Source organism: Dufourea novaeangliae, unplaced genomic scaffold, assembly GCF_001272555.1.
Source record: "Dufourea novaeangliae isolate 0120121106 unplaced genomic scaffold, ASM127255v1 scaffold55, whole genome shotgun sequence".
In the NCBI taxonomy this organism is placed as follows: domain Eukaryota; kingdom Metazoa; phylum Arthropoda; class Insecta; order Hymenoptera; family Halictidae; genus Dufourea; species Dufourea novaeangliae.
This window is the reverse complement of record NW_015373934.1, coordinates 406,116-432,284: the sequence shown is the minus strand read 5'-3', so window position 1 is coordinate 432,284 and position 26,169 is coordinate 406,116. Positions and strand designations below refer to the sequence as shown.

Sequence of the window (26,169 nt, the reverse complement as noted above, 5' to 3'; positions counted from 1 at the left end):
CATTTTTTCGTCAGAAGATCGAGTCTCGGTGTCGTCTCCTCACGTCAGCTGAATCGGACCTCGGCTCTTTTATCGGGATCCTATACACAGGGAAACCACTGTTTCGCCGACCATGACACTCAAGGCGGTTTTTCACGACACAGTGGAGCCTTGATAGCACAAGTATTTATTGAATATTTTGTTTGTCCGTTAAATGCATCTGGGTCAAGGGTTCTCGTCTTGATCGGGGACAATCCTCTTCTGTCCCCTTTGCTACTCCGTTCGTCCCTTTGCTCTCGTCGACTCCTCCGAGACATGGTTCGATTCCGTCGAGTACATAATATATGTACAACAGTCGCGGATTTAACGGAGAAAGTTTTAAGGAGACACTTATAAACCTGGCGATACCAACCGCGCGAATTTACGAGCGCCATAAAAAAAAAACTTCCATAATGGCCGTCTGGGCTTGTGCACCGTGACCGACCGAATTTCTGGCCCTGGTATACAGGGTGTCCCAAAAAATATTCTAACTCTTTGAAAGGACTGGTTCCTGTGGTGATTTGAAACAACTTTTTCCTTTGCGAAAAAGTTGTCCGAGGCTTTGTTGAGGAGATATTAACGAAAAACCCCGACCAATCATAGCGCGTACCGAATACTATCACGGGAGCTCGGCCGGTGGACTCGCGCTCTGATTGGTCGCGGTTTTTCGTTAATATCTCCGTAACGAAGCCTCGGAGAACTTTCTTGCAAAGGAAAAAGTTGTTTCAAATTGCCCTAGAAATCTCCCCATTCAAGAAGTTACAACATTTTTGGGACACCCTGTACATCCTTTTTACGGATTCAACTCTTGAAACGGCTACGGTGTCTGTCGTCGTCTCGAGGATTGTCAGTATACGCGTGTGAAATTGGCTAATTGAACGGCTGGACTCGAGGTGATTCGCGGCACCGCACTGCACGCAATTGGCCAGTCGCGCGCGCTAGACACGTTTGACACTTTCAGTTACGGATGACGTCATACGACCGCGAATCACTCGAGAGGATGATGTCTTAAGTGTAGTCGTTGGTCTGGCAATGAAATTGTTTCAAAGATGTTCGTTCGGGAAATATAATAGATTCCTGCAAGAGTTATCTTTAGACCACGGACGTTTATGTTAATTTACAGTTTCGAATATAGTAATATGGAAAAATTGAAATTTTTGGCTAAACTTTATTAAAACCTTTACTTTATTGCATTTCCAATTTAAGGGATTGCACGCAAATGTCTGACGGAGGATGTTTAACTTATTCAGGGACGAATTTATTAAGACCAGAAAGAATATTTTTTTATTCTTCGGCAGTAATTAATTAAAATATATTTATTAATATTACCGACAGTCTACTGGTAGAATGTGCTTTTTTGTTAGGGAATTTCTTGGTGAATATCTAATTGCAGTTTCGGAATAATTCTTGAATGAAAGAAAAACTAAAGGTACCTGCCAGTATCCTTCAAGAGGTTAAACAGCTGAAACATATGTAATGGAAACATGATAAAAAAAAAAACGTACAGAGATTCCCGTATCTTAAGTAGAACATTTAGAAACTGTCCGGCGATGAAAGTGTTCAACGACGAAACGATCGTGAATCCATGCGCGTACATAACCTACGTCATTGCACGCGGTTTTACGAGCGATTACGGGTGAACGAGGACTGTCACCCCAGCGAGGCCCCCTCTTGCATAATTGAACTAATATTATTAGTGAAATTTTACGAGGCACAAGCTCCGAGTTACCGGGTACTAATAAATTCTGTCGTACAACAGTTACTTAATAAAACTATATAATATATTCCGGTGATTATGAAAGTGACCTAAGTCAATTAAATACGCTGCAAAAATGCTTTCATATTATTGTAACGTAAATCAATTTAACGTCAAATAAATGATACGTTCAATTTTTTCTTGATTTTTTTATCACTTCCATATTCACCTGCACATGTTGTATAATATAACTTACGTTATACTATTCTAGTATACCTCTAACTGACTTGTAGTAAACTACAACTTAGTTGTCCAAATGTGATTAGGGTGTTCGGATACCAGAACGTTTCGGATACAGAGTGCTCTAATAGAAGGTTTGAAAAATTAGACTGCTCGGATAATAAAAGGTTTAAATATTAGTGTTCGAATAACAGAATATTCGGATAGTAGAATGTTCGAATAACAGAACGTTCGGATAGTAGAACGTTCGAATACAGAGTGCTCTGATTTGAAAATTAAGCTGTTCGGATAATAAAAGGTTTAAATATTAGCGTTCGAATAACAGAATATTCGGATAGTAGAATGTTCGCATAACAGAACGTTCGAATACTAGAAGGTTCGGATACAGAGTGCTCTGATTTGAAAATTAAGCTATTCGGATAATAAAAGGTTTAAATATTAGTGTTCGAATAACAGAACGTTCGGATAGTAGAGCGTTCCCATAGTAAAACGTTTGACTACCAGAACGTTCGAAAAAAAGTTAGATATTTGCATAAACATCCGTAGTCTACCCGATTACATACCACCGCCTGTTTCTGAATCTAACACTGGTTGATTGTACGGTTGCACTGTATCTGCGTGTGATTGTGGTGACGTAAATGGGAGATGCAGATACAGTCGGTATAATGAGTAATGAAAATAATAGGAAACATATGATCTTGAAGGAGAACGCTGTTCGCGGTTGTGGCTGTTAGCGAGATCAGCTAGACGTTATGCAAACATTTGGAAAATGTAATCCAGCGGTCTATAAAACAGATAAGTTACGGGTAGGAATGAGTTTCTATGCACACGTATTTTCTATACTTTAACCTATAAATATTGGTACATTTATCGAATATATAACAGAATCGAAAAAGCATTATAGATTTCTTTGATAAAAACTTGTCTCAATAATTATAAGCTGAATTGCGTATTGATAAATAACATTTTAAGAGTAAAAGTGCCTAGAATCTAATAGACTCCACGTTGCAACCGGTGTTTTTTTTTTCATTCTACTGGAATTCAACCACGTTGAGACGTATCAATTACGGTATCGAGTCGCGCGGGAACACTTTCCAAACGAGAAATAATTGAATCGCCGTATAGAGTCGTCGATCGACCTCTGTGAAGAATCCCCCTCCTCACTTGCCATCGACACCATAGTTGGGCATAATTTTATTGGAATAAAACATAAAGACAAGCTGCAGTATCTAATGGCGTCATCTTTAAAAAATTAACGAGATGAAATAATTGTTTGCCAAACATCGACGTATTAAACAAGTATAATTTCGTTATAAAAATTAGAATTTCCACGTTTAAACGATTAAAAATGACGAAGTACTTTATTTTTTATTCGTTATTCGAGATTATTCATCTAGATAATGAATTTGCCCATCTCAGATCGACACACGGTTTTCGCTCCTTATTCTTTCGGACGTCCACAATCTTCCATCAACGACCTTTTACTTGCTTGTCACGTCTACGGTATTCTACAATCGGACCTGAAATAATTATATGGAAAGGTTGACAGTAACCGAGCACCGATATCCAAGTTCGAGACTACTATGTACATACGCTCTTAACCGTGGACACGTAAAGCTGCGTCTACACTATATCACATATAACAATTTGTTATATAACACTATTTTTGTTCCTGTTTTTCGAATAAGTTGTATAACTTTGCTATATAACGTGTTATGCTGTATAGTGTAGACGTAGCTTAAAATGTTATGTTATAAAGTGTACACGCAGCTTTACGTGTTATGCTATGTAGTGTAGACGCAGCTTAAAATGTTATGCTATGTAGTGTAGACGCAGCTTAAAATGTTATGCTATAAAGTGTACACGCAGCTTTACGTGTTATGCTACGTAGTGTAGACGCAGCTTAAGCACAAGGCATATGTACCATACAAACAGACTATTTACAGAGAGATCCAAGCGTTCTAAGGACGACAGACGGTCTTGTTCAAACAGACACCCGAAAGATCGAACCCCGGGGGCACCTGGCAAAGAAATCCTATCGTTTTTCCAACCAAAAATGCTTCACTGACTAGAATCACAAAGAAGCTGCGCGCATACTCGACATCATATCGGTTCCCCGATTTGAATTTCAATAAGTCGTGTATTATGGTACCGCGGTCGTCGTTGGCGGTTAGTTTTCCAATTCGCAAAAGACGCTTGCTGCTCTGTGTTATCTGTCAAGTGAATTAGAAATTTAGAAATGGACGGATGAAGTTTCCATCGTGTCGCGAGGCAACGTTCTTTTCTATCGCTGTACGCGAAAAAAAAATTTATGATTCAGAACCTTTTGTTCGTAACACACCCTGTACAGAACGAAACGTTCACGCGACACCATTTTATTTTTCTTCCAATATTTACTCTGAGTATAGAGCTCCGTCTACTGACACTCAGACCTGGGAACATTGTATTTGAAATGAAAATAAGAAATAATTATTGAAAATAATTTATTTTCAATATTTATTACTTGAAAATAAAAATATTATCGATTCAGTTAAGAGAAAAAGTTTCAATAAATCTCGAATAACTGTAAAAGCAAAATCATTAGTAGTCTCGTAGGTCGTAAACAAACGTTAAACGTGATTAGTACGTCAGGTAAGGTTATGAAAAAAAAAAAAAACATGAAACTTGAAACAGAAAGTATTTAAAAAACGTTAACACGCGCGACACTGTCTCGATCGCGTTCCCTCGTTAATTGCCGCGGGCGACGCGTTCGCCCCAGAGCACACAGTGTTTCAAGCGTATTATGACCGTTCGAGAAAAATAATCGTAACTTCTGAACTAATATGTGATTTCATCCTAAGTACCCTAATACTTCTTTTCTTAAGAGAATGCAAAAATATGTAAGAAAACAATGTACAGTTCCGTTCGAAAAAAAAAAAAAAAAAAAAAAAAACAAATTACGGTGGTCTCGATTTCATTATCGAATAAAATATTTACAGTTATAATTTACAGTTAACTGAAACTCATCAAACAATATGTTTACACTAGTATATTTATAAATCTTACGTATACGGATTGAATACCACAAAGAAATCATTAGTACTCTGAATTCTACAAAGATAGATAAAATAATTGTTCACGAAATACTCTTTCTTGTGACGTATTTCTAAAAAAAAAAAAAACACACGCAATATTTTTTGCATATTTCACACTCCACCAGATTCACAGCACAAATAAGAACATTAAATAACACTTACCCGAATTTAGTTTTCCCCATTGCGTGCTAATTTACAACTTGCACTTTCGACGTTAATCACTCGGTAACGAAAAACAGACTGACGCGACTTAATAGCGGAAAACATAGCGACAGTCCTTAACCTTTTCCCCCCCCCTTCAGTCCTGACACCTTCGCTTTACCTGGACAGGTATAATAAACATATTACGGAACGCCTTGGGTCTGTCAGACCCCTCGAAGTAAATGCTTGAGGGTTAACCTCTTCAAGGACGAATTTATTAAGACCAGAAGAAATGTATTTTTGTATTTTTCAGGTGTTTTTAATTGAAACATATTTATTAATGCTAGCAACCATCGATTAGTAGAGTAGCCTGTTTCGTTGGGTAATTTACTAATGAATATTTAATTACAATTTTAGAATGATGCTTGACAATCTCATCCATGAATGACCTTCCCTTATATTATAATTGATTATTGGAATAAATTTAAATTACTAGACAGGGTGGCCCATTAAAAAAAAAACTACCAAACTCACAATTTGAATTTTTGATGTTTTTTCTTGCCATTGCTCGGAACATCGTGACGGCGTTTCGTCCGCTCCTGATAATTCCGCTAATGACGGTCGCGAGCGCCGGTTAATTAGCCGATGACGCATTTCGATCGTTGAGTCGACTGGTTCTCGCTAGTCAGCCAGCCGAAGATACTCACTACGCTATTGAAAAAATCGGTATTTCTTCGGGGAACCTCGATCGAACGAAATCCGCTGGATCACCGTATACAGTGTTCGATCTTCCTCTCCCAAGGATCATCGAAACGATCCACGGAGACGAGGTCGAGGTCTCTTGTTTGAGGGGTTATAAACCTTTGAGCTGTTAAATAAGTGAGAAAATTAAACATATTTATGTACATGCAGAATTATTGTTTAATAAAAATTCAACATATCCCATTATGAAGTTGAAAATTTATCTTGGAAACTATTGATATTTTTTTTAAATCGGCTTCGATAAGTACTAGTTCCGTTTGTCTACTTTAATATAAAATTTAAAAAAAACTCGTTTCGGATAAGAGCCCATAGAGATATATCTGATACCGCAGATGGTGTTTTGATGAAACGGGTTTACCCCTTCTGTACAAGGTATAGATTTCAATTCGAAACATTGGAAAAATGTAATTGATCGAATTAAAAGAGAAAAGAATATAGATTTCACCGGTGAACAAACCTATTTCTAACCTAGTGGCGCTAAAAATCGATTATGAAATCGAAGAAAAAAATTAATATTTAATCGTTCGCTCATTTTAATAACTTAATGTACTCGTTTTTTATCATATATAATTATTCATTCGCTGGTAACAGTGCGTTAATTTACGGGTGCACCCGTCCTACGTTCGGAAAAGAACGGTCCATTTCGGTGCAATTAAGTAGGGGGATTACACGGAATGACTTGAAGAAACGACAACAGTGACATCGATCAAAAAAAAAGGAAAAAAAAAGAAAAAAAACTGAGATAGTAGATTGCGTCCGTTTTGATCCATGAACGAAGCGACTAATTGTGAAAACAAATCCGTCGGAGGATGATCGATCGGTCAGGTCAATTAACCGTTAGCTTCACCGATAAGATTTCCCGATACGAGTCGTCACGTATAATTACGTATAATATATGCACAAATCGAGTTAAGGCTCGCATAGACGATACGATTTGTCGTACAAGTTGCACCAGGGAGTTGGAAAGAGTATTGTCCATCAATAAATAATACTGTCGTATTCTCTACATGTCGTACAACTGCACAAGAAACGTTGCAACTATCGTTCAGACGGTTGAAACGACCTTGGTATAGTACGATCAATTGCATCGACAAATCGTATCGTCTATGGAGCGTTTTAAACTTGTCTTTACTTTTTTTTTGTTCAACACTATAACTACCAGACCCTCGTCAAAATGACAGATTACAGATTTATTATTTTACCATATCTGAAATTATAACGATGCTTTTCGCGGAATTTTTATTGGCTTCCAATTTACGACAGATTTTCTTTTATATTATCAAAGATTACAAACGCAACCACACTTGAAAATTTTGATAATAGAGACAGTTCACCCGAAGAGGACGATGATTAAAAACAAACTTTGAAAAGGGAGCAGGGTGAATTAAAAAGTTTGGGAATCTATGATCCAGATAAAGACATTCGAATAACGAATAAAAAATTAAAAAGGAAGTACTTCTGTCATCTTCAATCGTTTAAACGTGAAAATTTCAATTTTTCAAAAATAATACTTCCACGGTGGACACATTTGGCAAACAATTATATCTAATCTCATTCATTGTTTAAAATTTACGCTCTTAGATACCGCAGCTTATCATTATGTATTATTCGAATGAAAATTCTGCTGTACGACACGCGATCGACGAACTACACACGCGAATATCCCCCCCCCCCCCCCCTCTAAAACGATTCATGGACGAGTGAGTGCGCGGCACCCGTGGGATCGCGTTTGACGTGTACACACGGCATTTAAATGGAAATACATGCACGGGCCCGTGAAAGCGTCACGAATTGCGTAACACACCGTCCGAGGGAGGTCTAACGTCTAAGGCGCCAGTTTATTCGGAAAGGTGGCTAGCGAATGAACCGAATACAGGAGTGACGGGACTGAGTCATCGAGCGATTGTTCGAAGAATCGATGAGAACCACGTGAAATCGATCAGAGAGTTTGACTACTGCAGCAGTAATTTCCTCGACCACCACCTGACCACTGTTTCTGCGTTTGTACTGGCTCAGGATACAGTAAATCATCGATAAGTGTTCCTGATAAGGAGAAGTCCCCAGGCGTAACGCTGACGGTTTTAATCAGGTTCAGCATATCGATGAGCTTGAAATTTTAAAGTCAGTGATTAGTTTATGACATTTTTAATGTTCAGTGCCAAATAGAAAGGATATATACATAGGTATACCTTTAGTGTTCACTGGCCACCTCTGATCGTTGTGCAGAATAGTTGTGTCCCTTTTATGCCTGAATTTTGAGGTCCAAGGTGATGATTCGGACTTAGATACCGACGCATTTCATCTGCAAATAAAATAAGAAGCGGAGTTTCGTGAAAACCACGGATAATTACAGAATTCCCAACGAATTCTAAAAATTTTTTTTTCGATCGACGAAAGGGCCCACGATTCGATGGCAATCGAAAACGTCGAAAGAACGGGCGGGAAAGTGGGATAAGAATTTAATCAGGAGAAATTAAAACCACCGCAAGCCAGCGCAGTGGGGTGAAGAACGATAGAGAGAGGGCCAATCACAAGCGTGTTACGAGTGAATTAACATTGAAAGAGAAACAGGAGGGACTCAGTGACGCACTTTCTGTTCGTTAGAAAATATATTCACCTGGCAGCGAGTCGATTTGTTCGACGATTGCATAGCCGACGGAATTTTTTTTTTTTTCTTTCGTTTTCTGTTAACGCGACTGTTCGAATCGCGTCGACCGAGGCGTTAAAAAAAAAAGTGGCACGCCACCAGTTCTCGGTTTCCACGGTCAACACACATCGCGTCGTTGTGTGCCCCCCCCTGTGCGCTTGTAAAGGAAGAGGTTAGCGACGTGGGTGGAGGCGCGTCCAGTCGAGCAAGGTGTCTCCGATCGGTCGCACACCTTGTTGATCGTCCGACTAAAAATTCTGTGTATTATGAACGTTGTGAACCGTTGACACCGACTGGAACAATAAGACAATGATCGTCGTGGTGTCGTTGGTTTTGGGACCGTGGTGGATCGTCGTTGATCGAAGAAGAAACATGGTGTCTGTCGATCGACGGTAGCGGCTGGAATCACCAAACGTGGCCTGATACACGACCAGATCGTGCCTTTATTATTAGTGATTGTGTGAGCAGTTTGAAAAATTAAAAAAAAAAAAAAATTTTTTTTAAAAATAAGCAGTATTTTTATAGGAAATATAATTTTTTAAATAATACTTCCTTGAACGAGTCGATGAATTTGAAGTAAGATTCTTTAATCTGATTAACTGTTTAAAGATGACTTGGATGGATTATTCGAATAAAATTCTGCCCAATTTTGGTTTTGGGACCGTGGTATATGTGGATCGTGGCTGATCGAAGGGGAAAAGTGTTCGTCGATCGACGGTGTAACGTCCTGGAATAAACGATAAAACGTGGAACTGATACGACCAGACCGAGCGATCATCCACGAACGTTAGGATCTAGACAGGGGTCTTAGAACTCAGATCGTAGGTCGTGGGTCGGTGTATCGTCGACTGGAAAAACGAGACACACGGATGAGCGTGAAAGTCGAAACGTGAATTTTCGTCCATTCACGCCGTCCGCAGACTCGCTTTGCATCCGATACGAAAAGTGGGACGCGCGTTGATCACCTGTTCGCTGCGACACACCTCGAGCGATTTGTTCTCGATTTTTTGTTCTTCTGATAATCCAGAGTCAAGGAAGACAGTGCACACGTTTTGGAGAGGGAGTTGCACATCCACGTGACCAATGACTAGAATATGTAAAGGTTAAAAAAAGGTTAAAGATAATATAAAGGTTAAAGATAATATACAGGTTAAAAACAAGTTAAAGATAATATAAAGGTTAAAGATAATAGGGGCTGGATGTATAAAGGACCTGGAAGTGATGTTCATCTTTGGTGATCATTGAAAGTGATAATTTCAGTGTATTTTCAACTGCGGGTTGGTCCGACTTGGGTTGATAGTCAGAACGATATTTAAAAGTGTCTGTCAGGATTTACTGGTCCCCTGGAAAAGAAGAATTCGTTTAGTTACAGGCGATGCAAAAGACTTACGAGAGGATCACAGTACCGAGGATAGTGGTCTGCTCGAGATCCGCGTTGGACGAGTCCACGGACGTAGTGGACGGTTCCTGTGATCGAAGATTGTCGTTGATGCAACAGAAAATGATCAGATTACGGAGCAGGAAACACTCGAGACGGTTTTCGACGAGCATCGTCGATCGTCGATCACCATCCTCCTCCAGAAGCCCATCGCCATCTTCGTTCCCCAGAACGCACGATCAGGACCAAGATGCCCAAAAGGGGGTAAATGACGACGAAAGGGATGTGAAAAACGTGACGGACGTCGAGACCGATCAGAGTGATCAGGTGATCGTGTCCAATGACGTGGAGTCCTCTACGGTGGACAGGTACCAAAATGGCTTCTTGGATAATCAAGACAGCAAGGAGGAAACATCGTCCACGAAGCCAGAGGTGATCGTTGTCAGCGTTAAGTCAATGGTGAATGAGACCTGCAAAAGTCGACCAATGTGCGAGAAATGCATCAAAGGACAAAGGAAGAAGGAAGAGGCTTGCTTGAATAATTGCTCGGGGTATCAGCAGTACCTTCGACTGCTGGTCGTGCCCCAAACGAATCTGGAATGGGGAGAGGGTAGCGGTGACGATCTGAGCTCCGAGTGGGATTCCGATTATACCGAGCGGTCGAATGAGAAAACGATCGGCAAGGTAAACTAGGGGGATGAATGGAAATTGAAAATAGAAATGTTTACGGAATAAAGAATCCTTGATCGAATCCTCTGTACTAATGTGTTCGTATTCCTAGATGATCAAAAACGCACCCGAATTAGAAAATCATTGTTTCAAATTGTTATATGGATGTTCAGATTGTAACGGTCATGAAGAATCTTTAGATTGAATAACTTACGACGAACCTCAATTTTAGATTATACAGGGTGAGTCGATAAGAATGTTTTGATGAATTATGTGTGTAGCATTTTAAGGGGTGCATCAAATGGATACAATTCGACTTTTTGTGAGTTTTTTTCAGGGCCACACGTGCTAAAAATGTGAAACCTAAAAATAACGGTTATATAATTGATATGGAAACAGATCTAGGTACAGTAAGCTGATATAGTCTGAAATTTAAGTTGTTCAGAAAATAAAGGTTCTTCATAACTGTTCCAAGAACCTAAATCAATTAAACAGTTTTCAAACCCTTCCCGAAGCGGATAAATTGGCGTGTGAGGCTCTTTAGTAATATCAGGTTTCCATTTTGTTTCAGTCGTCGGGATGGAGGAAGCTCAGGAATATCGTTCACTGGACACCGTTCTTCCAGACGTACAAGAAGCAGAGGTATCCATGGGTAAGCGTCGTTGCTGTTCTGGAAATACAACGTTTAACAAAAAAATAAATTGCTGAACTTTGTGATTCAGGTGCAGCTCGCCGGACACCAAGGGAATTTCCGTGCTGGGCCAACACCAGGAACGATACTGAAGAAACTTTGTCCCCAGGAGGAAGCGTGTTTCCGGTTGCTGATGAACGACGTGCTGAGGCCGTTCGTGCCGGAGTTCAAAGGTGTTCTGGACGTGAAAGAGGCGGACGAAGGGAACACCGAAGAGCCCGAGACAGGGGAGAATTGTCCGAAGGACAGCACGGCGAACAAACGAACGGTGGTGTCCTCTTACTTGCAACTGCAGGACCTTCTCGGTGACTTCGAGCACCCGTGCGTGATGGATTGCAAGGTGGGAGTCAGAACGTATCTGGAGTCAGAGCTCGCGAAGGCCAAGGAAAGACCCAAGGTACATATGGATCGATGCGGGTTGAAGGGAGCAAATTATCTAGATAAAGGATACACACCTTTTCAATACATTGTATGATCGTCGCGGACGATTCATCGAAACAAACGATTGTCTTCATCTAAAGTGATCAATAAAAACTAGACTGTGGATTTTAGGTAGTGTTGTTAAAATGAGCGTCGAGTCTTGAGCTTTAAGAGCTCGAGTCGCGGTTCAAACCCTCAATATTCGAAGCTCGAGTCGTATAAATTGTATGTAGTGATGTACAGAACTCGAGTTTTCGAGGCCTTAAAACTTAACCTAAAAGTTTTCAGTTTTGAACTCTAATATTACATGAAACTCAAGCTTTTAAAGCTTTAAGGGAGAATGATAGAAAAATGCCTAGAAAAAAGTGTTTTTTGTAAATTCATAAAATGTTGACACTTTTTGTAGGACTTTCTTTTTCTGATATTATATTATTTACTGTATGGGTAATTTTAATGAAATAATCGATTTAACACTAACTGTGTCCCTGCACAGTTGAGGAAAGACATGTACGAGAAAATGGTACAAGTGGACCCGACCGCGCCGACCGCCGAGGAACGTCGGGTGCAGGGTGTCACTAAACCGAGGTACATGGTTTGGCGGGAGACCATATCCAGCACGGCCACGCTTGGCTTTCGCGTGGAGGGCATCAAGCTTGCGCACGGGGGCTCGTCCAAGGACTTTAAAACGACCAGGAGTCGGGAACAGGTTCGTTAATTGCTCTGGTAATAATGGACTGGTCGATAAGTCACGAGAAAAATGGGAGGTTAACGTTTTGCAATATGAAATTAAGAGAATATAGACTTTTCGAGTTATTTTTAAAGATTTCGACAGGGACCAGAACGTCGATTACGAAAGGGTAACATTAAACGAATTACCAATGTTTTACAATTCTCTTTTACAGGTGACTGAGGCGTTGAGACGTTTCGTCGAAGGTTATCCGCACGCAGTGCCAAAGTATATCCAACGGTTAAAGGGGATCAGAGCGACCCTAAAAGCGTCCCCGTTCTTCGCGTCGCACGAGGTCGTCGGATCCAGTCTGTTGTTCGTTCACGACGCGAAGAACGCCGGTATCTGGATGATCGATTTCGCGAAAACGTTGCCGCTGCCCCAGCATCTGCCACGGATCCGCCACGATGCCGAGTGGCAGGTGGGAAACCACGAAGACGGTTACCTGATAGGCGTTAACAATCTGATAGACATATTCCAGGATATTCGGAACACCGAGACAACGTAGTTTTTTTTTTTTTTTATATATATATAATTAATCCCGTACAACAAAACGTGTTTCTCGACGAACGCGCACAACAGTGGAAAAGAGCCTTGAACGAACGAACGCACAAAACCTTCGATCTCGTTCGGGGACGACGGACGACTATTATGACGGTTCTCCCTCTAAGGCTTGTACATATAGATATACTGTGGACTCTTAACTATATTGCCACGGCGAGGCACTTCCCCTTCACACGTACTTTCGAGCACACACATTTGCTCTCCCACCACGTTGCGTACGTCGGCGCACCAGCACGATCCAGCTTTTGCGCAGGCGTTGAGGCCGAGGCTATGATGATAGAAGTTAGCATGGAGGGGGCTCCGAACTCATTACCATTTTACTCCCCTACAACCCCGACCATGGCAATATAGTTAGAGTCTCCACTGTATTCGCATTTAGGACGTTCACGGGTATCCTCGCGAGAAACGGACCAAAGACGCGGCGGCGGCCGAACACGCTGCCTAGGTGTATATTCATAGTAACCGTAGACCGCAGAGATTTGTAAAAATAATTTAATCTTCTACGGTAATTACGTAAGATTTATTTATACGTTACATACGACTTTCGCAGAATCTTCTTGATACAAGAGAGAAAGCAAGGGAGAATGAGTGAGTGAAAGAGAGAGAACGGAAGGTGTTTTTGTATTTAAAAAAATCGTACCATGCATTTGTAAATAATCCGACACTTAATAGAAAACAAGGTCAATCACGTGAGTGTGTGTGTGTGTGTGTACTTATTTTTCACCTGGCCTACTATTTATTGCGCGTGTGTCCATGATCTCGAAAAGACTTTCCTTGATCGAAGCGATATGCACGAAAACGGGACCTAGAGCGACCTCTACGTTTTACACTGCTTTTTACATGGGAATCGTGCTTTAGCTTCTCCATGAAATCTCTCGAAACTAACACCCCCGTCGAAATTGAATTGAACGAAGAACTGAACGATAATAAGAAAGCATGAGTATCAATCCTGTCAGGGCGCGGTATAAGGACTGTTCCTCGATTGCTGCTGTGCCTGTATCGTTTGCTGCTGTTGATTCCCGGTCGATTGCGTTGAGGTTATGGTCGTCGGCGCGATCACTCGCGCGTATACCGCGGCGCCGGTGGTTTTCAATCCCGCCGGGGTCGGTATCACTTTCAAACCGTGAAGCGTTTTGATGTTGAGCAACTGACTTGGCAGGATAATCGGCTGTTGTTGCGTTTGTTGTTGCGACGACTGTTGTTTCCCGAGGACCACGCTTCCGCTGCTGCTCACCCCGACCCCGACATTTTTGTTACCACTGGCCAAGACGATTGGTTTTCCGGCCAACTGAGCGGTCACCATTCGCACGGTTTGAGCCTGCTGAGGCTGGGATTGTTGCGTACTGACTATGATCTTGGACTGTCCTGACGATGTTTGTGCCTGTGACACAACCTGAGAATTCCATTCGAATTGTATTTTATTACAATAGGTGACTTCCCAACTGGGCGGGTATATTATAACTGATGGGAAGCTGGCAATGCTTGTACTGGAAAATAATTATATACCTGATACTGAGTCATAAGCTGCTTCCCCTGTCTGTTAAGTTGATTCGCGTGGCTTGCTGTAGTGGCCAACTTCAGTCCCTTTTGGGCCAGGAGACTCTCCACGGATATCAGCTGACCTCCACCGGAACTGGTTAGAACTTTCGCTAGTATCTTTTGTTGTTGCTGTTGCTGTTGCTGATGCGGCGATTGTTGTATTTGCACGGCAATCGGCTTTCCACCGATCTGCGCGATTATACGCTGCATGCCGGACGTTTGTATCGACTGTTGCTGATTGGTCACGACCCGTTGCTGAATTTGCGGTTGCTGCTGTTGTTGTTGTTGCTGGAATACAATGAATAATTCAATTACGATACAGGTTTTTGCACTCCAAACTCTAGGGAAAAATCTGTAAAAACTATACAAAGTAAAGGAAGTCATCTTGCACACGATTCAGTACCTTCAACTGTTGCTGCTGCAATTGCTGCGGCTGATTCCCGGACGGCGACGATTGCTTGATAAATATTGTTTGGCCTTGGAGGCCGTGACCGGTGAGAAGCGATTTAATTTGCCCTGAAGTGACCAATTTGATCTGCGAGGCTAACAGAGTCTTTCCAGGCAACACGTGTTGCTGCTGAGACTGTTGTTGCTTAATATTAGCGGTCTGCAAGATACTCTTTCCTGCTTGGTTCGTTACTATGGTTTGCGGTTGTTGCTGCTGCTGGGGCTGCGATTGTTGCTGCTGCTGCTGTTGGCTCTGCACTTTGGCAGACGGGAATATAGTTGTTAAATTGCTGGTCACGTTGGTCGGATTATTGGAAACACTGCTGGCTGCGACGGATTGAGCAGAGTGTAGCACAGAGTGCCCGGACAACCGAATAGTTTGCAAGCCTGCAGAAGTGGACACCTGAATCTGGTGATGCGGGAAGTGTTGCTGATTCGACTGTAGCAAACTCTGAGCGCTCGTCTTGACAACGGCAACCGGTTTGCCGCCGATATTGGCCAACTTTTTCGTTGGAGCTGTCGTGGTAACCAGTGGTTTCACTTCACTGGTCGCAACTTCTTTCTCTACAGTCACGGTACTGAGCGAAGCGGAAGAGGTAGGAAGTGTAACAGGAACCGAAGCGCCTGCCGCACTGATGACGGGAGACGTCGTAGTGGCGCTCATTGTTGTCATCACATTTGTAACAACAACAGTCTGTTCGGCTGACACAGAGTGATCGCTGATAAGCTTCTCTTCGATTTTCTTTTGTTCTTTCCTGCAAGAATAATAAGCAGTATTAATACGGTATGGCAAGTTTCTCATTTCAGGAAATGGTAACCTTAAAACTAACCTAGATATAATTGGTTGTGCAGTAGTTCCAGTTTTTCGTTCCTTTTTAGGTGTAGTTTCTTTACTATTGTTCGGAGATTGCTCTTTATTGGCGTTGGCGGATTTTATGACAGGAGGCAGGGCTTTGTTTCGCGACATACTGCCAACGTTCTTCTTATTCTTAGCAACACCTTGCAGTTGTTGATGATACATTTCTGTAAAAATAAAAATACAATGCATTTTACCGAAAAGTGGAACAAAACGGGAACTAATAATCGCGGTAGAATAAACACAAACCGAATTCAGACTCTGATCGTGCTCGATGAAGATACAACCATTCCTTGCGTCGCGGGTAATATCGTACACAAGGATCCGTTTCATAATGCAACCTATCCAAAGCACCAGACACAACCGAGTGCAGATAACCTTCTTTGTCGTCACTGTCTGGTTGATCTCTGATATACTGTGAATCCTTCAATAGTTGACAAATGTCAGCTCGAGTCCCTTCGCCATTGGGTAATCTTGCAGTCGCATCTCTAACCAACGCCAAGATCGTCACGAAATTCGGACGATCCGCTACCAATAATGAGTGTCCACGAGCTTTCGTTAATCCTGCAGCTATTACAGAAATTAAATAAAATTCAAAATTCATTCATAACCAATTTATTGCGTGGATAAAATTTTTTTCATAAAAAAAACTGTACGAAAGAACGTACCGACATTATGCTGATAAATTCCTTTAACCGGACCTACGACAGACGCGTAACCGTGCATTCGATACGTGAAGGCTTTATGAGGTGCAGCGTAGCGCATACGCTCTTGTCTTCTAAATTCTTCGCGTTCATCTGTCGTAGCAGGTCGAACTTTCCATTCGGTGGGCCATAAAGCTCGCGGTGGTTCCCATTCCGCGATGGTGCTAGATCCCCCGTCAACACTGATTGATTCTATCGCAGGGCTACTATCTCTAGCAGTGGTATTTATATTTCCATTTCCGGAACTATTGTTAATATTACCGCAGGTAATTTGAGCCACTTGAGGTTGCTGCTTTACAGATACCACGGAACAAGCAGTAGACGACGTCGGTGGACCTAACGAATCTCTGGAAAATCATTCTTTTTTACACATCGTTTACGGAGTAATCCTGAAAGAGATGGATACACAGTTTTCGTTAGACAAACTTACCTGTGCATTAAGAATTTCGTACACAAAATCGAGAGACGCGAATCTGAATCCCGACCTGCGCCGATCCATGCGTAAACTCCATGCCCTTTATTTTCCAAATAAGGGACAAGCTCTAGTTCACGTTCCTGTCGGTCACCCACTTCTTGAGAGTAAATGTACTCTCCAGCAAGAAAACCTAACGCCAATGGAACCAATGCGGTCCAAGAAGACGCCATAGAATACCTATGTGGAGAATAATTAAGAGTTAATTTTGATTTTTACGTAAAAATAGATGCCTGGTCATGATGCCTACCAATCGTTTAATGGTGAAATAGGATTCCCTTGCCACAGCGTTACAGCATCTTTCATTTCCACAGCGCTCATTCTGTACTCGCCTTTCGACGTAAAGGCGTCTCTTAGCAATGAGAAGAAACAGGCATGTGTTTCTTGCATTAGTTCCGCTCCGCTGTGAATATCGATAGTTTCGTCGTTTGTAGGAACGTTCAATTCTTTGTCAGGTATCGAGATGACGCCTTCGTCCTCGCATCTAAAACGACATTGTAAATAAGGACACAAGGCACAGTATTGTAGTCACACGTTGGAGAAGGGACACATACTTTACTTCGTCCAATATGTCGATTCCATCATCGAGTTGGATCGGTATTTGCATCATATCGATACTATCCAACTCAAGTTCCTTCTTATCATTTTCCTCATCTTCTTCTGTTTCAGGAGGCATGTCCTCATTCACTCCCGTAATTATCTCCGTTTTAATCTCGTCGTACTCCATATCTTCTACTTCTTTTTTAATCTCCGGTGCAGTTATTAAACACGACTTGCTACCTTTCGATGTGACTGGGCTCCTATAAAAACCATAAATATACACCATCGTCACGTTAGTAATCGTAAATACTTGTAGAGAATAAAATGAACGTACAATTTTTTTTTCGACATTTGATGCACTTCGTATGGGTCCACAGGTTCCGATTTAATCGGAGTCATCATCCTGTGATCCATGTCCAGTGCACTGGAATGCCTGTTGTCGTCCGTCGTATGAGAATAGTCGCTGTTGTCGCTTTCGTGTTTTATAGAATTCGAGTTTATTAATCTCGGCGCGGGCGGACAGAGCGGCGATTGTTCCATCTTTATTCGTTTCTTCGCAGGTGTGATACGCGTAGACGGGCCAATAGATAACTTGTGCTTCTGGCCAATTTGTGCTCTTTGAGTTAAATCCGCTAGGGCGATACCCTGCGTATTCAATTCTGGATGAATCTGAAACGACACAATATTTTCCATTAATAAAATTGAACTTGTTGTAATTTATAAAGAAGAACCAGTTACTCTACATACATCACGACGTGCTCTTCGTTTCTTATGCTCGAGAAGTATTTCGCGGTACATTTCCTCCGTCTGTTCACGGATGAAGAACGATCGGTTCGCGGGGAACTCGGCTCGTTGCAGCGTGGAGAAAACGGGACGAATCGTCTCATCGTCGAGGTTCATTTGTAGACCTCTAATGGATAAGCCCTGGAAGCCCATGAGTGAGCGCCTCTTCCTCTTCTGCTTAGCTCCAGAAACTTGATAGTAAGGATAGTTCTCTTCGTTCTCGGATGTGGTGTCGGCGGCCAGCTTCGCGCTCACCCCAAGCTCTGCCCTCAGCGCGTTCATTTCTTCCAAATAGCGCAGTTGCGTTTTTTCTTCAACTGTCGGTGCATTGCTTGTTAGTATTGTCCCTCGGAAGTTACTACATACTTCTCTGCCAAATGGCTGGAGCGTGGGGGAAGTATAAGCAGCCGGAAAACTGTTTACAATTATTCACAGCAATAGCCTAACTTACCCATAGCAGGCTTCGGTTTCCTCCAGTGGACTTTCGACAACGTCCTCTGCGCCGGCTGACAGAAACCTTGTTTATACGCGTTCGTTAGTAAGCTCTCTCTGGATTTTAGCAACTGACTGGCGAGCTCGTACGATCGCTTCCGTTCTTCGAAGAGCAATCGTCTTTGCTGCGCCTTTCGAACTAGGCTGCATATCCTCCTGATGTCCGGCCGGTAGTGACCGGCAGACAGGTGGCTATGAAACGATTCTAATGGTGCCACGTCGAATCTGAAAGAAACACAAACATATCCAGATGTCCAGCTATTAAATATTTATTTCAAGCAGATCAGTTTATCTTACCTGTGACTTTCATTATTGAATAACATGCGTAATGTCTTCTCTGTTTCTGCTTCTGCATCACAATCTTTTGGAAAGGTAGGTAGCAGATTACAGAGAGTCTCTCTTTGATTTTCTGTTAGGCATTCGTTCCAAATATGGGGATAATCCATAAACTCCTTGAAAAGTGCCTCATCTTCACAGAGATCTTGCGGTAGTTTTACCTTGGTATTTGCAACAATGCAAGTTTCCCACTTCTAAAAAATAAAATGTTTTATTGTATGATTGTCATTCTCTGTTTGCCTGTATAAAAAAAAAATATTAGTTGTACCAGTGTGTCTGGACTCTCTGCTTTAACAGAGTATTCCGTATTCTCATTTTCATCCTCATCTTCATCTCCAGAGCTATGACTATCACTTCCACTGGAACCATGTTCTTCTCCACTGTCATCTCCACTGTCACTTGATGTACTACTTCCACTAATGCTACTACTACTGCTATTACTTCTGGACGCATGAGATGAAGCATCATCTTCATCTTCTTCTGCTCCACTGTCTCCACCAGCTGAGCATTCATCGACCTACAAATATAAAGCATGTACTCACACATACATATGAACAATCTGACCTAAACATTATCTAATCAGTCATGCACATTGAGTGGCATATTTATAATATATTAGCGAAAAATGCAGTATCGTGTAACGCCGCGTCATAAGGAATAAAATGAATAAAAATACAGAGACAGAGTAAACACGATACAACATAAATATGTCACGAACACATGTATGAACGTTCACGAGTAATTATCCAATTAATCAATTATCAGGTTGTAACGATCGAAATTACGAATACCGGAGGAACAAGAGTCGACGTTATCATTTTTCGATGTAACATGACACAGGGTAGGCATCGTGCGTATCCACATACACAGTGCTATCGATCACGCGGATGCGTAATTTCGAAATAATTAATTGCGACCAACCTCCATTCTTTTCAGTTTCCCTGCGCTTGCTCTCCCCTTGTTCAGCGAGTTTTACTGCTCAGACAAGAACAGCAATTCTCCACCACCGACGATAATTCTTGTAATAGAGAAATTGAGTGCCGAGGAGAGATCTCGAAGCGTTTTTTCGATGCGGGAAATCCTCGTTTCGTATCGGACGAATATTAAGTAATCTCGCTATTAGCCGTTTGACCTGTCACTGCTACTGCACTCCTACTCTTCCAACAAATTTTAGTCATGGCGTGGAATACAGCAAACAGAACCACGGTGTTTGTATATTGAGGAATCTCGAGAGCGCGCACCTTCTTCACCGGTTTACAGCCACGGCCGTTCAATGGCGGAGATTTTAGGGCCAGTTCAAATGGTACTCAACATAACCATTGATAACACCGTTAAAAGCGACAAACACGATAACATATTACAAATTTTCAGCGTTAATATAATCGTATATTTTGTACATTTCTCTTTGAACGAAAAATAAAGCAAAGTTTCTTCTAAAATGAAACGAAAATTCGTCTAGTGATGTTTGTTTAACCTTCGCATTCGTTGGCACCTCTGAAAGAGAGCGTAATTCAATTTGAATTTAACATCAGACAGTTTTAGAGAATATTTAATATCAGTATTTATGTAAACCAACATTGTTAGTTATTCAACCCTCATCTGGCGAATTGCGGATCAAATAACGATGATCAGTGTAAGAGGTCTGGGTTAGGTTACTTGTTATTTGTATAGGTTACTTTGTTATTTCTACATTTTTGTTAATGTTATTATTCTATTATGTTAGACTGAAAATATGTAAGTACGTGCGTTTGTAAAAGTAGCACAACAAATACAACTACATATGTTAAATGCAGTTTTTTTATTTGCAAAGGGATGTCTTAGAAACATATGAAAATTCTAACAACTAAATATATTAATGAAATAAGGAGTCACCTGTATAAAATTTCAGAAAGACTTATTTTCGTTTTGAACGTATGTACGGTGACAAAGCTATACTGTATGAACAATCTACTGAATATGTTATACAGGATTTGAGCTACTTAAGTAGGTTGGTTTATACTACTGTCGCTTAAATTCTTACAAAACGCTTCTCTAAATACTAAATGGCAAACTTTCGACTTACAATATTATCATTTTAAAAACAATAATATTTTAATTAACATCATGTATCCAAACTACTTTGCGAAGGAACTTTATGCGTCATAGACATTTACATTTTTAAGTACTAATGGTGTCAGTTGTTTAGACAATACTGTTAGTAATGACTTCAGTCTTGTGATAACTTAAGTTATCGTTGTATACTGATGTATGTTAACGCAAAATTATCTAATTAAACGTAGATTATGCACAAAAACATGAAAATATCTTTCTATAATAGCGGTAATATATCTTACGTAAGATATATTCAGAGATAGGAACGTATGTGTCGTCGTACATTTATACATTTTGAGCTGAAGTATTCTGATTGATATTTTGCGCTAATCCGTTACAAGTTGCATCTGCAGCAATGGGCAATACTGGTGTATACTGCATATAATGCGGTTGTCCAGCAACTGCATACCAGTGGTCTAAGTTTTGAGGCGGTATACTATATGGGGCTGGTTGAGGACACACGTACGGAGGGCAGATGCCAGAATAAGGTTGCGCATAATCGATTCCAGGACACAAATGGGGTGAAAATGGTTGCATGTTGCTATTGTCGGGTATATCCGAATGTGGTAGACAAGGCATTTGAAAGAATCCAGGACTCGGAGGATAATAAGGATTAGTGAATGGTTCTGCTTCATTCCCGTAATAGGATAGTCCAGAATACATGCTATGTTGCATGTAAGACGTTTGATACGAGTTCACCGGAGCAGATGCGGAACCATGTACCTGTTGAGGTACTGTTCTTGAAAGCTGCAAACTTGTACTGTCACCCACCATCTCTTGTGGTCTTGAAGATTTTGAATTTGTTCCAGGGTGTGGGTACTGATTGCCTGATTGCGTAAATTGTTGGGCAGTACGATGTCGATCTGAAAAAGAAAACATTAAATACTTGTTAATTTGTAGAATCATACAGATGTTTTGTTTGCCAAACTTGGTAAAATGCTGCTGTTACATACTGTCAGAATTTTTCTTAAATCGCGGACCCAAGCCATTCCTACTTATACGAGAAGAGTCTCTGTTAACAAGCTCTTGTTCGCTTCCTTTCTCGCGTGGCGGATGTAATGAATTTTTTGCATCCTCTCCTCTTGGAACTTCTGTTCTTTGTAACTGTATGTCATTCGTGCCGTTTACGTATTTGTCCTCATTTTCTTGGCACACTAGCTGACTGTTATTTTCTTTACGGTCATTGTTATATTCTCGTTTAGGTTGCGTCAATGTGCAATTTTGCATTACACCGTTTGAAATGTTTATAACTTCATCCTCACCTTGCGGCATACCTTTTCAACAAATATATTCTCTGTTAAACGATGTAATAATACATATGTTTCGTTTAGATAAATTTTTAAGTTAATCCACCTTGGTACCATTGTCCAAGACCGGGAGATTCTGCGTTTGTCAAATAATTCCAATTATTGTTCCCGCGAAAATATTCTAATCCTAGGTTATAAAAAAATCTCAAAGTAAATGGATCTATAAGGAAAAAATACTGTATATAATATCATACGTAATATCGTATTAATATTAAATGTTTTTTACTTATACCTGATAGTGGCAAATCACTACCGTTTACATCAATGCTTTTCTGCACCGAACAATTAATAGAACGCAGGATATTATCCATTTGAGTTACAGAAACGGGTTCCCCTAAAAAATTATAAACTATTGATACAGTAATTGATCTACAAATCAGTCTCCAATTACATACCAGAATACGGTGAATAATAATTTTCATTTTGCGTTCTTTGTTTTGAATATGAGTTAAACCCAGTATTGTTCTCAGAGTTCATCGCAGTGTCAGATTTCGAAATTTTTACTGAATGATTTTCAGAGTTCTTATTTCCAAATGAATTTTTTTCTTTATGTCCTTTACCATTTTCCTGCCTGATAATATCCACTGCTGTAGACTGGGTATTATCAACATTCGTTCGTGTAGGAAACATTTCAGTAGAATTCTGTGAACAAAGATTTTTTATACAAGTGTCTATAACAAGTGGTTTTACAATTAAGGAATGATTCAACTTATACTAACTGAATAATTAGCACACTTGTCTAATGCATAATTTTCATATGTCTGTTGAGAATCAATTGTTCTATAACAAAAAGGAAATATTTTTTATTTACTTCCAGAGGAAAATATTTGTATATCAAAGACTCCTCGGTTAACGAGAAAAACACTTACAAAGTTTCGTCTTTCCACTGAATATTATTTTTATTGACATCATTAGTGTAATTATCATTGTTTCCATTTTTATCGATACTTCCCGATAAAATGTTCACATTGCTAACTGTCTGTTTAATCTTGCGTGAAACTGTGCCATACGTTTTTTTCCATTTCTGATCTAATAAAACACGAAGTAAGCTTTTTATAAGACAACGAATATATTCAAATAGTTTATATATATATTTTTTTAATTACTTACTTGTGTCTAAAAGTACATTCCTTTTGCACACTGGTAACCAGTTATTCTGTTTACTTTTTCTTAAAGGCAAAGGTTTAAGAGCAGAATATGGTACAACTTTTTTTTCACCCAATTCTTCAATGAATACTAATACAGGACCCTGATTTTTACCCATTTCTTGAATGTAGCCATAAAAGAACATAGAGTCCTGTTTCCCTTTTTTCTGTAATACTTTTGTGTCGTTACAATTAGCATCTTTTTCAAGAGAAGGCACATAAACATTGTTATTGTTAGCTCTGTCAAATTCTTCCTCATTAAAATCCATCTGAACTAAACATTTACCACCGACTTGTAATTCATGACTATTGTGCCTATTCCACCCAGCATTTTTCACCTCTAAACGATTGAAATAATAATTATCGTCTTGGATACAGTAGAGCAATTATATGGTATAATCAAAGTTTATTACCTCTCCTGATTTCCTGCCATATATCAAAATCAGTGTTACGATAAATGTTGGGATCAAGAGCTTTTGCTACTCTATAAGGAAAAGGTGGTATGTTTCTTACTATAGCTGGAGCATCGTCAACCTCATCATTTCCACTTTCCACTCTGGTATAGATTTCTGCAGCCAACTGACTGGATGGATGTAAATTGAATTTATATTATGATTTTAGCTGAATACTAATGGCACAAGTATTAATAGACTTACTCTCGTATCTCTATGTTGCCTTTAAGGAAAAACTTATCATGTCTGAAAGTAGCAGTTCGGTCATGTAACATTTTATGAACAGTATTTTCTATATTAGCCATGTGAAAAACATCTTTATAAAGCACTTGATAAACAATAGCTGTAAATCAATGTATAGACCATTATGTGATTACAATTACTTTGTTGTTTCAAAAAGAAAAAACATAAGTATATTAATACCTACATTGACAATAAGCAGCCGATGCAACAAAATCTGGTGTGTAAATGCTTTCGTACTGTTTTTGTGGGGTATGACACAAGTAAATTACATCTTTGAAACCATTGTTGGTAATAGTACGACTAATTTGTTTCTGACCATAAAATATAACAAATTCCCTTTTGTATAACAATGACATGGCTTGAATTTCATTTATACCACCCCATTCAGTATAACATGCCATTTGCTCCAAATAATCATCAAATGGAATAGTTATATTCTAAGGAAATAAGAGTTAACTGTGAAATGATTTATAAATTAATATCATTTAAAGTATGTTAATCTACCTCAGTGAATAAATGTTTCATTTTTTTCATAAATTCCACGCATTCTTCCCTGACTCTAATATGATAGTGCTGTGTCATATAAACTTGTTCACTGACTGCTCTGAACAAACAAGTAGGATCTCTGGGTGCATGTTTCCTAAAATACCCTTCACTTTGCAGCCATTCATCGACGGGTTCTTGAGCACGTTTTGACGGCTTCCTGGGCGATATTTCCATTTTATTTTACTAAAGCAAAGGATGAAAGGAAAAAAGTTTCAATCCGTGTTGGTTCGTTGATCGAAACAAAGACAATGTACAGATCGAGGAGAAATAATTCCAATATTTAGGTACTATTCTAATAATTTGAAGAAATAGAACCATTTTTTTTGCATCTTTCGTAACATAAACGTAAACATCGTAATATCACGACATTTAGGACAATTCGGGAGACATTCAGTAACAATTTAGGACGTTCGAAAAACACAAAAGGACATTGCTCTTTGTCGTTGATCAATAATTTGAAAATAAACAGAAAAAAAATATAATCAAATCTAATTCAATATAAATATACTAGTATACCTGTTCAAAAAGAATCTGTGGATGTGCCGAAAATCTTGTTTGAGCGAATATAGTCGGTGATAACGTTTTAAGATGTACAATTTAACAATTACTTTGCACTTGTGATAACAGCATGGCTACCAAAGGATTAGCAACAGGTCCTTCTTCGCGAGGTTGCTATTAGAATCGCTTTCCATAAGACTATTGGACGAAAACTACTCGTCGACCAATCGTGATCCGTTATTCTGTCACTTTCTGGATCGGTTCTCATCGGAAAAGGACATAACCACCACAAGCTAATAATATCGACGAGATGATGCTCCATTCATTTGTATTTTTGCGCGCCAGTTTAAATAACACGTTACCCGTACAGATTAGGAAACAGGTAGTGTTTCCCATGAAAGAATATTTCTTTCCATAAAACATATTTCTGTCTACGTTTTCTCATTGCTATGTAAATAAGCAAATAATTATGAATGACATCAAAATCGTTGATGATTAACCCGTTCCACAACCATATGGCCATCGATGGACCACGATCAATTTTTCATTCCAATTATTGGCAATTTATGTATTGAGTGAGTGAAAAAAGTATTTGCCTTGTTATCTACTGTAGGTCATCGATGGCCCACGCGGCGTGATCGGAAAGTTACACAAATGGTCTTGTCACGGAATGTGATGAAGAATGAAATAA

General features: G+C 40.0%; 3 protein-coding genes across 4 annotated transcripts in view; 1 reads left to right on the top strand and 2 right to left on the bottom strand.

Annotated features, from left to right (window-relative positions):
* The window catches only part of LOC107185256 (inositol-trisphosphate 3-kinase B), a 28,401-nt gene extending 14,678 nt beyond the window's left edge, over positions 1-13,723 (top strand). The window contains exons 4-7 of the mRNA XM_015572902.1: positions 11,197-11,277; positions 11,348-11,713; positions 12,230-12,442; positions 12,639-13,723. Coding sequence (XP_015428388.1) covers positions 11,197-11,277; positions 11,348-11,713; positions 12,230-12,442; positions 12,639-12,971 — 993 coding nt within the window. The 3' untranslated portion in view covers positions 12,972-13,723. The remainder of the gene's footprint in view (positions 1-11,196; positions 11,278-11,347; positions 11,714-12,229; positions 12,443-12,638) is intronic.
* Positions 13,723-20,346, bottom strand: LOC107185257 (nuclear factor related to kappa-B-binding protein). Its single transcript, XM_015572903.1, has 15 exons — positions 20,118-20,346; positions 19,486-19,713; positions 19,158-19,390; positions 18,820-19,085; positions 18,333-18,685; positions 17,920-18,254; positions 17,600-17,845; positions 17,296-17,529; positions 17,004-17,225; positions 16,538-16,920; positions 16,119-16,439; positions 15,844-16,036; positions 14,970-15,768; positions 14,534-14,854; positions 13,723-14,420 (listed from the first exon to the last, which is right to left on the bottom strand). Exons 1-15 carry the CDS (start codon positions 20,121-20,123, stop codon positions 13,980-13,982), a joined length of 4,581 nt encoding a protein of 1,526 aa, XP_015428389.1. The 5' UTR covers positions 20,124-20,346; the 3' UTR covers positions 13,723-13,979.
* A 650-nt stretch (positions 20,347-20,996) lies between these two features.
* Positions 20,997-25,735, bottom strand: LOC107195184. 2 transcript variants are annotated; one of them, XM_015584972.1, is made up of 13 exons: positions 25,497-25,735; positions 24,939-25,163; positions 24,619-24,871; positions 24,396-24,534; positions 24,153-24,322; positions 23,705-24,079; positions 23,464-23,623; positions 23,314-23,374; positions 22,990-23,236; positions 22,827-22,928; positions 22,641-22,754; positions 22,241-22,561; positions 20,997-22,150 (listed from the first exon to the last, which is right to left on the bottom strand). In XM_015584972.1, the coding sequence occupies exons 2-13, from the start codon at positions 25,152-25,154 to the stop codon at positions 21,573-21,575; spliced, it is 2,736 nt and encodes a 911-aa protein (XP_015440458.1). In that variant the 5' UTR covers positions 25,155-25,163; positions 25,497-25,735; the 3' UTR covers positions 20,997-21,572. The 2 variants fall into 2 exon arrangements, with proteins under 2 accessions (XP_015440458.1, XP_015440459.1); XM_015584973.1 differs by having other exon boundaries at positions 22,641-22,721.
* Between the last annotated feature and the right edge of the window lie 434 nt (positions 25,736-26,169).

Coding starts and splice junctions, on each gene's coding strand:
- LOC107185257 (XM_015572903.1), bottom strand. Junction 16,037..16,118: donor ACGATCAGAGTCTGAATTCG/GTTTGTGTTTAT, acceptor TTATTTTTACAG/AAATGTATCATCAACAACTG. Junction 15,769..15,843: donor GCACAACCAATTATATCTAG/GTTAGTTTTAAG, acceptor TTATTCTTGCAG/GAAAGAACAAAAGAAAATCG.
- LOC107195184 (XM_015584972.1), bottom strand. CDS start 25,154: ATGGAAATATCGCCCAGGAAGCCGTCAAAACGTGCTCAAGAACCCGTC. Junction 24,080..24,152: donor ATGGCAGGAAATCAGGAGAG/GTAATAAACTTT, acceptor TCAATCGTTTAG/AGGTGAAAAATGCTGGGTGG. Junction 22,151..22,240: donor ATTTAAGAAAAATTCTGACA/GTATGTAACAGC, acceptor TTTCTTTTTCAG/ATCGACATCGTACTGCCCAA.